The sequence below is a fragment of the Eurypyga helias genome, unplaced genomic scaffold (assembly GCF_000690775.1).
Source record: "Eurypyga helias isolate BGI_N326 unplaced genomic scaffold, ASM69077v1 scaffold15736, whole genome shotgun sequence".
Taxonomy (NCBI): domain Eukaryota; kingdom Metazoa; phylum Chordata; class Aves; order Eurypygiformes; family Eurypygidae; genus Eurypyga; species Eurypyga helias.
The window spans coordinates 87,899-104,168 of NW_010254802.1; the positions used below are offsets into that span (position 1 = coordinate 87,899).

A 16,270-nucleotide genomic window follows, 5' to 3' on the forward strand; every position below is an offset into this window, starting at 1 on the left:
TTTCACATCTGTGTTTGTTTATAAATTACACTTAATGTCTCCATTCATAAAATAAGAGTTAATCAGACACTGTGCTCATTTTCCACTGATAATCCATTTAATAGTCAGAAGGATGTATTTTGGGTCATGTAGAAGACTCACATAAAAAAGTGCTAGGAAGGATAGACAGAGATCTAATGAAAAGATCCAATGGTACTTTGATCAGCGATGTCTTCCTTTCTAAAAGAATTCAAGGTCTGACCAGAAAAATAACTTGTTTTGGACTGGGATCATCCAGCCTGCAAGTGCAGGAGTATGGTAACGCTACCCCTGGGACGGTGGCCAAGGCACCCAGTGCAGGGACGCGGGATGAGCACCGGCTGTGGCTCCACTGGCTTTGGGGAAAGCCGCTGCCAGAAATAAAGACAATAGGGTTGTGCCAAATGCCACAGGAACCTGCCTAATCCACGTGGCTCTGAGGAACGGGGTCGGGCTGAAAGACAGGTCACTGTGGAAATAACATGTCCTTGCCCTTGCCTACACAGCAGGAGGTAGGCAATAAATAATGTCAAATTGTTTCTTTCTAGGCCCATCCCATTCCCAAAATAGAAAAGTTTTGCTATGTTTTCATGATAAAGTCGCACAAACAGAACTTTGTCTTAGGCCAGCAAAATCAGTTGGCCTGACAGCCCCGTGAAGACCTTCATAGCAAGATTAAAATAGATGTAAGGGTTACATAGGTTCATCCTCTGCAGGAGGGCGAATCTCACCCAACAGATTTGGGAAGCCAGTCTGCTGATTCTAAGTGCTGGCTGTTTTCCTCCCAAAGTTCCTGTGCCTGTCGGTAATGGATGCTGTAAGGCACAGGATGGACAGTGATAGATTGATCTTTCCTCCTTGATGGGAACCTTTCAATTAAGAGTCTTTTACGTGCATTATACAAATGGAGTCCTTTTGTCCCAAAAGCAATGCATAGGAGGTGGGAGCAAAGTTAATGAATTACAGCAGCTCTTGGAAAAGGCAGGTACCAGGGTACATGTGGAAAGCCCAAAAGAGGCAGTTCGTCAGGTCCCTTGATTAAACGAGTCTCTAATGAACCTGAGAGCCTGTCTGGGGGCAAAGTTCTTTTCTGTGGCTTGTGCAACAACGTATTTACCTAATCATAAAACATGACTGACATCTGACAGCTTCACAGCAGGCTTGGAATTGCAGTCGAAATTCCTCATCTAATATGTGAGGCTTTAAAAGATAAGGCCATGCTCTCTGTCAAACCACAGAGGACAAATGTGGTATGAGAAAAGAAAGAAAAAAACCCATTCCCTTTGCCCCCTAGGCAGGACCCCTTATCTGGGGAGGTATCAGCCCTGCCTGTACCGGGGCGAGTTGATGGGTGACTCTGGTGTGTGCTCAAAGTATCATTTTCACATTATTCTTTTTTTTCCTGACTGACAGTGCCGTATCCACCTTCTGGATAGCCAACCCACACAACAACCTTATAAACTGTGCAGCTGCTGGATCTGAAGTGAGTGCAGAAGTTTCTTATTTGGTAACAACTCAGACCGGTTACAGCCCTGCAAGGCTGAGGCTCTTGCTGGAATAAAATCTGCTTCTGTTGCTCAGGCATTTTTGAAACTTCTAGATCGAGACATGTATTAATGAGGCTAGTGCTGCCAATAAAAAAGAATGCTTTTCCTTTTGCTCCACACTTCTTGCCACTTGCTGTTTCTAGAGCTGGATGGTTTTAACAAAAATTCCCAGCCTTTGCCCAGTGTGCAGCCTGAATAAATTAAATAAATCTGACTGTGGAGTCCCAGTGAAGTACAGTAATTGTGCTCTGAAATTTCAATCAGCACGAATGCTAATTCCACAGGGATTCTCGGTCACATCAGGACCCTTTCTTTCCCTTCTAAGACAAATAAACAAGCAAACCAAACCTTAAAGAGATGTGGTCTTAAGAAAGCTTCCAAATCTGTACCTAGATTCGGGCTCCTAGATACATTTTTAGGCAATTAAATAGAAATGATCTGGTTTTTAAGATGCTCACATGTAGTGATAGGAGGGCATCTATGTGTGTGTTATGGCTTTCAAATGCTTCAATAGAGATGTCAGAGCTTACTTAAGGCACCTTGAAGATGCTGGTTGGAGCTGTGCATGGGAATGTGTGTGTCACACCCTTTGCTGCATATAGCTAGACAGGTCAGTGCTGCTCACAGTGATTTTCCCTGAAATCCCCTGGCTTATGTCTTGTGGCATTACTGAGAAATCCTTCGGCTAATGCAGACCAGCAAAGAAGTCCAAGCAAAGGCTCAGATGTCTGTTGTCTTTCTCAGGAAACAGGCTTTTGGTTTGTTCTGCACCACGTGCCGACAGGGCCCTCAGCGGGCATGTATTCCCCCGGCTACTCGGAGCACATGCCGATGGGGAAATTCTCCAACAACCGTGCGCATTCCAACTACCGGGTGAGTCTGCACGCAACGGGAACGCTGCCCTTAAAAAAAACACCACCTTCTCCCTCCAGCTCTTTGGGTCTGCAAGCTATTAATGCCTGTGCTTTCCGTTTCACTACAAGCTGCTGGGGACTTGTTTGTGTCTGCAGATAAAGCAGCTTGCGTGCCAGCGTGGAGCGCTGCGAGCCAGCCAGCACCCGCTTCACTTGGCTCTTGGGCATTTGGAGAGGCTCATCCCTCTCTTCAGGCTGCTTCTCTGCTTCTGCACTCCTAAAATAGTGCCTCCAGGAGCATCTGTTGGCAGCTTGTCTAATTATAGACCTCAACCGCCGATGTTAGCAATTAACCGAACAGCTTCTAGGGGGATGAATACAGGCCGCCGTGTCTAATCGCCTTCTCTTATTTACCCTTAGCCTGCTGTGTTGTGGGGCGGGGTGCTACTGAGTGCTTTAGACTGCAGCAGGAGTTCATGTGCATGGGGATACATGTGTTTACCAGAGACGTGCAGATTCTGGAAATCTGTGGCAGTTTGGGGGGGTATATGCAAATCTGGGTAGTCGCGGCAGCCCTCTGTTTCACATGCAGAAGCAGTTATTAGGATCGTGACTTGGGCATAGAGCAATTGGAGGCAGAGCCTGGAGATGGAAAGAACTGTAGAATATATAAATATACTGTAATACTGCATTTCGGTCTTCTTTTAGGCTGGAATGATCATTGATAATGGCGTCAAAACCACTCCAGCCTCAGCCAAGGACAAAAGGCCTATCCTCACACTGATTTCTGGCAGGTAAAGTGTTTTGCAAAATTTGGTTTGGAAAAGACTTCTCTATAGCACTGACTGAGAGCTATGAAATTGCCCCCCAAGGAAGCTGACAAAAATCATGAGAATGCTTGTGGGGTGACTGTTATTGAGGAAAGGTCTTCACTTAATGCTTTGTAACTTCTCCATTCCCCTTCCTAACAGACCCCCAGCATCTACACCCTTCTGGTTTCAGCCTTGCTTTTTACCTCTGAGCTGAGCTGGCATGGATGTTACACCTGCTCTGCAGTGTTCCTTTGACTTTTCCTTTCTTAAGCAAGAAAACTGAAAGTGCAACCACCCCACTGGGCAGAACTTGCTGCAAGAATTTCCCAGGAATAAGAAATTAAGGTCTTTCTTAGGAATGTTGTTGATTTTCTTCATTCTTTCAGGACCTGCTTGAACAGGGGGTGCTTATGTGATGGAGCTCATACTTGGATTTCAAATTTCTGTCCAGTCCCAAATCCGACACTGCAATAATAATTGCAATTAAAAGCAGAGTGACCCTAAATTCCTGCATCCCCAGCATAATGGAGTTATTTAGAAATAGGGAAAACCTCTCTATAGAGCGTATTGTATCAGCAGACCCACCACAGTCTGGTGGCTTCTGAGAATCCCCTCTCTTTCCCCAAAGCTGACCCCAGAGAGGAGGCTGGTGTAAGCAGAGAGCTTCTTGCGAGCAAAGTGTTAACAGCATAAGGACTGCACTTGCACCCTTTATCTCATTAGAGGTTGACTCTGGCTCTCAACTTAGTTACCAATCCCAGAGAGAGAAAGGACTTAAATATTCTCAGGTTTCACAATTTGCTTTCCTGACAGACCAACCACCTCCAGTTATACCCAAACTGCATTCCCCCACCACTGGATTTCTTGACAGAAGAAACCATGTAGGGAGGAGAAACCTGCTGAAAACCTCTCTTCAGCAGGGGAGAATGACTCATAATCTCTTTCTTTTCTCCTTTCCATCCCCGGGGTGTGGGTTACTCGGATCGCTGTAGTCACGCACTGGACAAGCATTACAGGGGTGGCATCGGTCCTCCTCTCCAGGGGAACCCACCCAGCAGCTCAGATGTCGGTTATCCTGGGATCTGTATCACTTCAGTGCCCTGCCTAGCAGCTGATGCTAAAAGATGTTCAGAAGTGAATGTTATTTATATTATTTTAATGCTAAATTAGTTGAAATTATTAATTCAGTAATAAAAGTAACTGCTAAAAAAAAATAACTTATTAAGAGCAGCCTGCTCTGCAAGTGTCTCCAAATTCTCTTGGGCGCTTGATGCTGCTTTTCCATATAGCTGAACACATGCCTTGGGAACCTGGCTGCTGCCACAGGCACAGTAAGTGATTAAAAAAGGCAATTTGTCCCTTGCCATACAAGGGTAGGAATGACCCCTGAAAGCCAAGCAATTCATAACACGGTCCTGTTTATGCTCAGGGATTACCCACCAGCACAGGCTGCAGCTCAGATTATTTATTCCTCTTTCCATGTGTCAAGACTAAATAAATTATTATAGCTGGGCTGGCTGGGGCAGATTTGAGGTAGGATGGACAGTTGGAGAGATTATTCTGCATTCAGTTACAGCATTAAATATCTGGGCCAAATCCTGTACTCTGTAGTGTTCCTCCAGTTATACATGGATGTGAATGAAACTGGAATCCATCTCAAAATATCTGTATTTAACAATGTCTGGGGAATTCACAAGGGCTGATATTAAATCTCTTTGAAAGGAAATTCACCGTGATGAAGCTGCCAAAGCAATATTCATTTACTGGAACCCTATCAGCCTGATGCTCAGTTTTAGATTGATATGATGGCCTATTAAGCAAAGCAAAGTGCTATTGAATATCTGTTAGCAATCTGACAGCTTGGCCTCGCTACCCACTGGTGAGGCATGAATTTTAATCTCTGGACCATCCGTTGCTGGCAATGAGTTGGATACTCATCTCTCAAGCTTCCTAAGATGTGTGGTATGATGGAAGATGCTCTGTTAGTAGGAAAAGGGGGAGCTGTGCCTCAGGACTGGGTAAATGACAGCTGAGCTCAGCATCACCATAGTGAGCAGCCAGATCCTTGCTCAGGTCCTGTGGCCCCAGCAGGCAGCAGCTGAGGGCACACGTTGCTGCTGTTTCCACTTGTGCCTGTTTTTTCCTTCATTAGGCCAGTATTTCATCCCACTTGAGAACTTCAGAGTTCATAAATGTCGTACGTGTGTCCTGGGTAATGTATAGTGGGAATAACAAAGGAGGTACTCTCAGCCCTTCTCCAAGATGTTGTAAATCCTTTCCACACAGTAAGGAAAATTTGGCAGTGGTAGTCATTACCAGAGTATAGCCAAGGTCAGGAGATAAAAATGCTCTGAAGGGAAACCAAAAGGATATTTATCTAAATAACAGGAATATGCTAAAGGATAACAGTAAGGGATTAACAACTATCTCAGACTTTTGAGAGCAATAATAAAATTTCCATGCTTTCAGCAACGTATCAGCAATAGAATAATGGAAAGGTGAAAGGAAACTTGGAGCGCGTCTTTACAACTGCTTCGCCTGGACGGTCCTTCCCTTGGCAGCTGGGTCTGGCCATTGCTGCTTGACTAGACACACTGCTTGGATGGACTGTTGTCCCTGAGTTAGCAGAAACCAGATGTTTCGCAGCATCGTTCACGGAGCAAGGCTGCCTTCCCTCGCCAATCTTTCTTCTCTCCTGGTTACAGATACAGCCCACACAAAGATGCTGATCCTTTGAAGCCCAGGGAACCTGCAATAATCGAGCGCTTTATTGCCTACAAGAATCAGGATCACGGGGCCTGGCTGCGGGGTGGAGATGTGTGGCTGGACAACTGCCAGTGAGTTTTGCCTTATTTCAACTCTCAGAGTTCAGTCTGGTGTTTATGGCGAGCATAGCTGTGGTTCAGACTATTTATATTGCTTTGCACCTTTCCTATGGCCAGGATTGAAATAAAGATGAAACACTAAGGAAACACAGGCATTATTTTGCCCAAACAAAACTGCTTTGTCTGAGCAGCAGATCTCTCAGATTGTTTCTCTGCGTGATGCCGTCCAGCATTCAAAAATGGTCACGGATACAGACACAGACATATCGATACAAATAATTAAAAAATAAAACCTAACTTCTTACATGAAAAACAAGGTGCTTTGAAAAGAAAGCAGCAAAATCTACCACCTTCCCTGGCTACGCCTGGTCACAGATCGGTTTTATGTGGTTCACTGTTATGCTGAGTGAGCGAGTGCTGACATAAAACTATGCATCACAGCAGCAAAGGAGAGAGACTGGGAAGCTTGTTGTGCCCTTTGAAGGCTGTTTCCTGCAGTGGTCAGAGCAGATACTTGTTTTGCACTTGAAAACAGATGATCTTCTACAGTTACTTTTGCTGAGCCAGGCTCTTGATATCAAGCTCCATGAAGAAAGAGGAGAAAGAGGACAAAGCCAGGTTAAGAGGCATACTGTGATAACCGCAGTAGGAATAGCTGTCATGCTATTATCTGGTGTCCAGTTCCTGGCCAGAGCTGCCTTACTTTTGAGTGACCCAACCCTGTTATAGCAACTGGTGGTATAGACTGGCTCCAGCGACTGGGCAGGTTGACGAGAATGAGGCTGTAGCAGAACAGTCAGAAACGTAATACTGAGTAGCATAGTTTGTGTTTCTTATGAACCAGAGTATCTAGCGCATGCCATGGCCAGCAAGAGTTATCTTTGCAGATCAGGCTCATGTAATTGAGGCATTTATGTTGCTCATGGAGCAAATGTAGTGTATGGAGGTTGCTAAAAGTCAGAGTACTTCATCCCTTCCAAATCTGTGATCGTATGTGAATTCGAGGAAACAGCCATCAAACTGTAATTGTCTTTATAGCCACAGCAATTTCCATTTCTGCTGCTACAGAAAGACTTGTGTATTACATTAACAAAACAAAGGTTAATGTGGCAGGCAGTGTATGAACGTGGGTGTATGTTTGTGAGGCTGGAGAGCAAAGGGAAGGCGATAGCATGTAAGGGGCTGCCATCTACAGACAGAAGCTGGACAAAGCTGGGTTTTACTCTGCAGGCTCCGCACTGGTGTTTTTTGCTGAGATCAGTGACAGAAGTGTTGCGTGACACCGATGTGAAGATACCATCAAGACTTACTATCATATTCATTGTAGCCTTCCTATAAGCAGGAGTCATGGACCAACAGTTGTGATTTATCTCATCTAAATGCTTTGGAATTTCAGCAAAATGGAAAGACATTTTAATCTTTTTCTTTTCTTAATACAGAAGATCTGATCTCTATCTTCCTGTTGATGAAAGAGAAGCCAAGCTTCTCTGTTTTTATAACAGTTCCTCTTGTAAAGTTACTTCATGGAAGCAGTATGTGATACATGAACACGAGGGAGTAGAGGTGTGTGTAAGGCAAAGCACTATTAAATAATAAAAGCTAGTTGGAGTGCAAGATAAGCGTGACCCTTTTACCTAACAGTGAAAAGAGTATGGTCATCAGACATGGGGAAAAAGCTTTATCAGACAAGTAAACTATGCCCAGTAATCACCAGCTTAACCTCAGCATGGAGCAATCAGGTGCACGTCTGCTGCTTCATATGATCTGCATATACTGCAAGATGTGCCAAAAAAGATCTTCCAGAACTGGACAGGGACCAAACCTGGAAAAGCCTGAGCCTTCCCATGAGCAGCATTCAGTGATTAATCCCTGCTGTGCTCCACCTCCTCGGTGTGGTTATTTTAGTTTGGCATGATAACACAAAGCACCTCTCTCCTCTTTGCAGGTTTGCCGACAACGGCATCGGCCTGACTTTGGCCAGGTAAGGGCAGCACAGCCTGTGCTACAGCCTGGGGGGCAGCTTGGATGGGGGAACGAGTGTGAGCAGCCCCTTCACCTCCAGCCCTTCCCTTCTAGTGGTGGGACTTTCCCTCATGATGACGGCTCAAAGCAAGAAATCAAGAACAGCCTGTTTGTTGGTGAGAGTGGAAACCTGGGCACTGAGACGATGGACAACGAGATCTGGGGACCTGGAGGTCTGGATCACAGAGGAAGGACCCTGCCCATTGGCCCGTAAGTTCAGCTCAGCACATCCAAGTGCTCACTGTTCCCACTCCGAGTGCAAACTCCAGCTCAGTGTGGTTTCTTCAGCGCTGTTCAGTTTAATAACCATTGCACAGAAAGGATTTGGTTTCATGTCTCCCGATCCCAAAGTGCAGCTGCTGCTGGCAGGTACATACTTGCAGGCTGCCAAGACAGCATCAAACTCCTCTTTCCTTCCCCCTCCCCTTTGCAAACAGAGTTGAGAAGACAGCAAGAGGACTGTGTGCTAGCTGGGCACTTCTGTCTATGTGGTCAGCAGTGGTTGAGCAATGGGGCAGTCTTCATCCAGCTCAGCTGGCAGGAAAGCTTGTAGAAGCCCTTCCCTGGGCTTGAACTGGCCCAAATGTGGTCATAGATGCCCTCAGAGCTGCAGTGCGGCTGTGCTACAGGAATTTGATGCCTTTGTTGGTTTTGAAATGGTCTGGGGACTTCATGTGTGGCCTTCTCCTAAGCCATAGTCCTACAGATTGGTTTGCAAGTGCAGTAATGTTTTGTTGTTATTGCTAAAAACAGAGTTATGCTAACAGTAGCCTTACAGTCAACAAACAGCTCAGCTGATTGTTTCCTCCTGTGTTCTGAACTTTGCTTGTCAGTAGTGATAAAGGAGGCTTATTATTAACTATAGTAATAATGAAATCCCAATCTGCTACGACTGTCCTAGTATCCTTTACATATATATATATGGGGGCATAGCTCATCTTGGGTGTTGTGTGCAGGAGCTCAGATGGACAGAACAAATTCACAGGGGCAGGCAGGTCTGTCTAAGGGAAACCCTTCATATGAGGAAGGGTCAAATTATTTATCCTAAGTGAAATTAGGATAATTTCCCTGACTACAAAATTTTTCCCCCTCTGTTCTCCTGAGACGCCACCGGGAGTTCTGCATCCAGCTCTGGGGTCCCCAACATCAGAAGGATATTGACTGGTTGGAGCAAGTCCAGAGGTGGCCACAAAAATGGTCTGAGGGCTGGAGCCCCTCTGCTATGGGGACAGGCTGGGACAATTGGGCTTGTTCAGCCTGGAGAAGAGGAGGCTTCAGGGAGACTTTATTGCAGCCTTCCAGTACCTGAAGGGGCTACAAGGAAGCTGGGGGGGACTTTTTACAAGGGTCTGTAGTGACAGGACAAGGGGGAACGGGTTTAAATTGAAAGTGGGGAGGTTTAGATTAGGTATCAGGAAGAAGTTCTTCCCAGAGAGGGTGGGGAGGCACTGGGACAGGTTGCCCAGAGAAGCTGTGGATGCCCCGTCCCTGGAAGTGTCCAAGGCCAGGCTGGATGAGGCTTGGAGCAACCTGGTGTAGTGGAAGGTGTCCCTGCCCATGGCAGGGGGTTTTGGGACTGGATGGTCTTTAAGGTCCCTTCCAACCCAAACCAGTCTGTGATTCTATGGAATTTGAAACATCTTATCTTAGGCACTTAAGGAGTTCAAGCATCTTGTTCACTTAATCAGTGTGAAAAATGGTGTCTTCTTGGCCTGGCAGCTGATATCAGAAAAGGCTGTTAATGAAGATTCATTAGCCTGCCCCTTCACCACTTTTCAACCCTATAGATAAACCTTTCCTTGTTTTCAAATCCATTTTTTTATCGCAGTTGAGTGGCACTCTTTCTCTCCAAGTTCCTTTGAAAGATGTGGTGGGACTTCTTTTAGCCCTGCTGTTACTCAGCCCAAGGAGTCTGCACAGCTCTGATGAGTTTCAGGTTTCACTGCTGCAGAATTCATTTCTGATGGCAAACACAAATTTATTCATTTTCAGGTCAATACTTTGGCACTGCTACAAGCTCCTTCCCTGGAGGAGCACAGACCAAATAATGATGATCTGTTCAGACACGAGAGAACTTGAGCTGAACTTGCAAGGATAAGAGGACTTCACAGACCTAAAAAGGAGGGAAATCCTTTCCCTTCCAAAATATGATCTCAGGGCTGTGAAAAATGAAAGCAGCTGAGAAACAAGTGCTGTGGGACTGTTCATGTCTAGAATACAGTCTCATCCTCATGCTAATGTGTCATGACCAAGTCTCTCTTTCTCCTCCAAATGTGTTTTAGGGATTTTCCCATTCGAGGGATTCAGTTCTACGATGGACCAATCAACGTCCAGAACTGCACCTTCCGCAAATTCGCTGCCCTAGACGGCCGGCACACAAGTGCCCTGGCCTTCCGGCTCAATAACGCCTGGCAGAGCTGTCCCAACAACAATGTCACCGACATTCACTTTGAAGACGTCCCTGTGAGTTATCCTTCTCAGAAAGGCCATTTCCAGTTGGCTTGGAAATGAGGTTGCGGGCAAAAAGGTTGTAGCATCCTTTAGAGGAAAAGGGGAGATCTTCAGGAGGGTTGCCCATTGTCTTGGCCAGAAGTTTAACAGAGAGGGCTGCAGCTAAGAAACAGAAAATTGGATGGATGAAATAACAATAAAATCCAATTCTCTGACAAGTTTGCAGCAAAACAGAACCTGTCATTGGTTTCAATAGTGACATTCAAGAGAAAATAATTTGCATTTCTGTATGTCTCAGAAAGTGAAGAATAGGGAGAAGCTCCACCTTTATTTTCAACAGCAGTATAATATTAAAGCAACAACTGTTGTGGAAGCTTTAACTCACCTAGAAGCAGAAATACTGATTTTTGGGAATCGGGCAGGGAAACAGAGCTGATGAAGGGTAATTCATCAGCAGCCCTACACACCAGGGTAATTGCACAGACTCCAGTTCTGCTGACATAAATGAGAGCAGAGCCCAGCCAAAAAGGGTCTGCCAAACTTTGAATTGCAGTAGGAACGTCTGGGTGCTGGTCTGAACCCATCCTGGGGTCTGTGCCTTTGAGTTATTTTTGTATTTGCTTGCACAAATATGTGCTAACTGGTTTGCTGAGGTTCACCTCTAGCAGCTGTTAAATCCAACTGCCAAATATTACAAACAAATAAATAAATGAAGTGGTTTGGACTGAAATTATTTGGGTTGCTTAACTTTCAAAAAAATAGCAGACTTGCTCGCATGTCAGGAGAAGTGCTGACTAGCGATCCTTGTGCCAAGTGGGATGGGAAAGTCAAAATTCCCCTAAAAGCGTTGGTTGGTCACTCTCTCACATTGCACCAGGCCAGCTGGTGACATGACATTTATTTATGCTGGATAAAAATATCAGTCAGAAGTTGCCTGAGCAGTCATTTCCCAGGGGAGGTTGCTGATTATTCCCAGCATCAGTGTGACTTTATGTGGCTTTGCAACCTTAACAATATATTAGCAGACAATGGGTGAAGTGGCTGTAGTGAAATCGCCCCGTCTGCTTAACCTTCCTCCAAATTCTAAACAAACCTCCTCACAGCTGAGGTTGAAATTCTGGCCACTTTAGCCTTTCCCCCATGGTCAGCAGGGAAATCTGTGTCTGCCCTATCTGAAAAATCAAACACATCTTTTCAGTGTGCAACCCAGCTCCCAACTGACTTCAGGCTTAACGAAAAGGCAATGCGTGGGCAGGGACAATCCTAACATGCCTGTAGCACATGGCACTGATATTCCTAACAAGACCAGCTCTGCTGAAAATGATTTTGCTGCTTCCATCTTTGGATGATCAGTCTCAGAAGCTCATGGTTTCATTACCACGTAAGTTCTGTCTCAGAGGACCCGCAAGCCCAGACTTCATCTGGAGTCATGAGGCCTCAGAGCCACTGAACATCAAGCCCACAGTGTCTCAAGCTGAGCAGCCAAAATCTGTGGCCACTTAAAGAATGGTGAAGTTAGTGCATACCCAGGTTTCTTCATGCACAAGTTGACCCACAAACCCAACACTGTTTCTTGTCCAAGCTACTTTCAAATGCCTTATAAAGTCAGAAAATGGGTCCTTTGAGCCACCCCAGTGACCAGAGCCATCCATTGCTCGCTGCTCTAAACCATGAATTCCTTTTGTAATGTGTTTCACTGTTTTGCTTAGATTACCTCAAGGGTCTTCTTTGGAGAGCCCGGCCCCTGGTTCAATGACCTGGATATGGATGGTGATAAAACGTCAGTTTTTCATGATGTAGATGGTTCTGTGTCGGAATATCCAGGCTCATACCTGATAAAAGAGGACAACTGGTTAATCAAGCACCCTGACTGCATTGACGTGCCCGACTGGAGAGGTTCCATCTGCAGCGGGCACTTTGCACAGGTAAAGCTGCTTACCTTGCAGCATCATTATCGCTTTATTTTATTTTAAATTTCTGCCAATGTAAAGCTTGACCTTTAGAAATGGACTTTCTTCTGGGTGCTCAGGGTTTATTTATCTGCATGTCTGCACAGGTAGTTTTGAATATAAAGGTACTGTAGTACATTTTTAGATACTTTGGCCTTGACTGCTTACAGCTCTGACAGCTTAAGCCCCTTAAGAGCTCCACAAACATTAACAGATTAATATTCATACACCTGTGGGCTGTCGGCTAGTTATTTTTCCTTGAAATATGGAGGGAAGTGTTGCCCACAGTGTTATGGGAAATGTGCTGAGCAGTCAAAATTAGACTTCAGCCCTCATGATCTTTCATCCTGTTGTGTAACCAGCAAACCATTCTTCCTACCACACGAGCTCTGAGTGCTGCTGCCTTGGCAGAGTCCTCCCTTTCCTCTGAGGAGTAGAGCCTGTTTTTGTCTTGGGCGTTGCAACCCTTTGGGTTTTTTTCTGTGTAGTGCCACTAAAGCCAATGAGCTGTTTTTCGTGCTCCTGAAATCCAGACAGAAGGGTCCCTGTTCAGTAGAAGCTTCACGAGGGCCACGAAGATGATCAGAGGGCTGGAGCACCTCTCCTGTGATGAAAGGCTGTGAGAATTGGGCTTATTTAGCCTGGAGAAGAGGAGTCTCTGGGGAGACCTTATTGCAGCTTTCCAATATCTGAAGGGGCTACAAGGAAGCTGGGGGGGACTTTTTGCAAGGGTCTGTAGTGACAGGACAAGGGGTAACGGGTTTAAATTGAAAGTGGGGAGGTTTAGATTGGATATCAGGAAGAAGTTCTTCATGGAGAGGGTGGTGAGGCACTGGGACAGGTTGCCCAGAGATGTTGTGGATGGCCCATCCCTGGATGTCTTCAAGGCCAGGCCGGATGAGGCTTGGAGCAACCTGGTCTAGTGGAAGGTGTCCCTGCCCATGGCAGGGGGGTTGGAACAGGATGATCTTTAAGGTCCCTTCCAACCCAAACCATTCTGGGATTCTATGATTCTATGAAGTCAGATGTTCAAGGTAGATACTGTCCCTCTGCTGATGGTTGCCACCATCACTGTGAAATACTTCAGCCTTACTGCAGGCCTGTCAGAAGCCTTGAGTGGCACATTCTCTTGATCTCAGTGGATGAGGAAATGAACCTTCTTATTTTTATGAAAACAGCTTACTTTGTTGAAAATGAAGCCTAAGGAGTTGAGTATAAATATATGGCATACAGGTCACTGCAGATGTCACCACCTCGCACCAGTTCACACCTATTGAGTAGCTGCACCTTTGATGTTTTACTGACGTTCATTAAGCCCTTGGTGATCCTTTTTTTTTTTTCCCATCTAGATATATATCCAGGCCTATAAGCCAGCCAACCTGAAAATGAAAATAATAAAAAATGACTACCACAATCACCCACTCTACTTGGAAGGGGCTTTGAGCAAAAGCACTCATTACCAGCAGTATCAGCCAGTTATAACTCTGAGGAAAGGCTACACCATCCACTGGGACAAGACAGCCCCTGAAGAGCTGGCCATATGGCTCATCAACTTCAACAAGTGAGTGATCAGACTGAATTCCAACATTCCAGCCCAGTAATGTAACTACACATTCTTAATGGGTGAGGTCATCACCTTATGAGCTCTTCCAGAATGAAAATGCTTGTTCCAGGAAGTCCATTGCGTTCACTATCTTACTGTTTGACATCTCAGATTCCTGTTTCCTCCCCCGAGAAGCCCTGCAAGATAACGTGGTTCATTTTTAGAAGCCTAGAGAGAATTCATTCCTGGTGCATGGAAGACACAGGTGTAGAAGGCAGGAGCAGATCTGTCCCACATTGCTTAACTGACCCATGGTTGTTATGTCTAATTTACATTGCATTGATTCACCCCAAACCATTAAGATTTTAACCGGCCAAAAAAAGATTGTTACATTTCAGAGTGAGTTATTTAGTTTGGATTCTAGCATGCCCAGAAAATAATAATCATGTGTCTACTTGTTATAATGTGGGTCTTTGCTATTTTTAGGAATGACTGGATCCAAGTAGGGTTTTGCTATCCTAAAGGGACGACATTTTCCATTCTCTCAGACATCCACAATCGTCTCTTGAAGAAAACATACAAAACTGGAACCTTCTATAGAACCTCACAAATGGAGAAATTGGAGCACAGATATCCTAGCAAAGGATACTACTACTGGGATGAGGACACCGGGTAAGGAAGCAGGTCTTGCCTATTTGGACACGGCTTTGAGAAAAGTGCTGGAATCGCGAGGCATTTGGCTAATGCCGTTAGTAAGGATCAGCACAAAACCAGAAAGCCTTTCTGGGAATGTGACCAGCGTTTAATTTTCCTGGGACTCCCACGGCTGCACGGCCAATTACTCTGCTTCACTCTTGCTTTGCCAAGTGAATACAAATTAGAAAAAAAGACAAAAGCAAAGTGCAGCCTGTGAAACTGAACTGGAGATGCACACAAGCCTTCTTGTTTTGAACAGCAACCATTTGTAAACACCACAACAGGGATGCACAGGAACTAAAGTGTAATGCCTGTTATTTTCTTTTAAAGAATTTAAAAAATGGCAAAGAAAGAGACACCTAAAATGCAAACCATGTACTTCTACATAAATGTATCATTATAAAATAGAGCTCAGAGAATGTTCGGGTGTCATCTGAACTTTGGTTGTGAATGCCCCATCCCTGGAAGTGTTCAAGGGCAGGTTGGACAAGGCTTTTAGCAACCTGGTCTAGTGGAAGGTGTCCCTGCCCATGGCAGGGAGAGGTGGGACTGGATGGTCTATAAGGTCCCTTCCAACCGAAACCATTCCATGATTCTGTGATCTAATTTCTCTGTCCCTAGTTCCCTGACCTGCCCAAACCATTTCTGCGATGTCTGTCCCCCATACATGTGGTATGTTGAGCACTGCAAAATGTTGACATTGGCACTGAGAGCTTGCAACGGACTATTGCAAAGCATCAGGAAGGAGTCCACCAAAACTTGGAGTTAGTAATTTTTTTTTTTTTTGCACAAGTGTCTCAAAGATGCTGTTCACTCTTCTCCCCTACACGCAGGCTGCTGTTTCTGAAACTCAAAGCTCAAAATGAGAAGGAGAAATTTGCTTTCTGCTCTGTCAAAGGCTGTGAACGAATAAGAATCAAAGCCGTGATCCCAAAGATGGCTGGCGTCAGTGACTGTGAAGCCATGGCCTATCCCAAGTACATTGAGACACCAATAGTGGAAGTGCCAATGCCCAAGAAGCTCTCCAGTGAACAGCTGGTAAAGTAGTTGATTTCTTATCACAGTGTAAATCTCTAGTTCTGGCACAAACTTTGCCCACAGACATAGAAAGACTTCGCCCCTGATTCGGTATATCCTGTGCCTGAATTCCTGTAACAGTCCAGGTATGTGAAACAGAATGAAACAGATTCCAGCACATGTAGAGAGCACAGGTCCTCAAAGAACAGAGCCACCCAAGACATTGGTTGAAGTTGGATACTTCGTCTTTTGGGGCTGAGCTGTGAAGTGCTGTGCTTAAAAGCACAGGGTGAAAAGTGATGAGCTGGAAGGCAGTTTGGTCCAGAGAATGTGATTCTGGAGAGACAGAAGGTTTCTTGCCTGTCCTCCACCTCCTCCAGGCTACAAGAACAGCAGTGTCAGAGAAGGGACTGCATAGCCGAATGTCTCATTCATGTAAAGGATTTCGCACAACACTCTCTCCTATATCCAATCTAGTCTGGTTCTGGGAGAGAGAGGGGGATATTTATGTGGTTTGAGGGTTTTTTTAACTCATC

The 16,270-nt window shown here is 45.2% G+C and overlaps 1 protein-coding gene across 2 annotated transcripts in view; it reads left to right on the top strand.

Annotated features, from left to right (window-relative positions):
- CEMIP (cell migration inducing protein, hyaluronan binding) overlaps positions 1 to 16,270 on the top strand; it is a 53,039-nt gene that overhangs the window by 31,768 nt on the left and 5,001 nt on the right. For both annotated transcript variants that reach the window (XM_010153141.1, XM_010153142.1), the window contains exons 14-24: positions 1,432 to 1,501; positions 2,310 to 2,438; positions 3,128 to 3,213; positions 5,937 to 6,068; positions 8,002 to 8,037; positions 8,133 to 8,288; positions 10,361 to 10,541; positions 12,239 to 12,454; positions 13,828 to 14,039; positions 14,508 to 14,693; positions 15,551 to 15,755. In XM_010153141.1, coding sequence (XP_010151443.1) covers positions 1,432 to 1,501; positions 2,310 to 2,438; positions 3,128 to 3,213; positions 5,937 to 6,068; positions 8,002 to 8,037; positions 8,133 to 8,288; positions 10,361 to 10,541; positions 12,239 to 12,454; positions 13,828 to 14,039; positions 14,508 to 14,693; positions 15,551 to 15,755 — 1,609 coding nt within the window. The remainder of the gene's footprint in view (positions 1 to 1,431; positions 1,502 to 2,309; positions 2,439 to 3,127; positions 3,214 to 5,936; positions 6,069 to 8,001; positions 8,038 to 8,132; positions 8,289 to 10,360; positions 10,542 to 12,238; positions 12,455 to 13,827; positions 14,040 to 14,507; positions 14,694 to 15,550; positions 15,756 to 16,270) is intronic.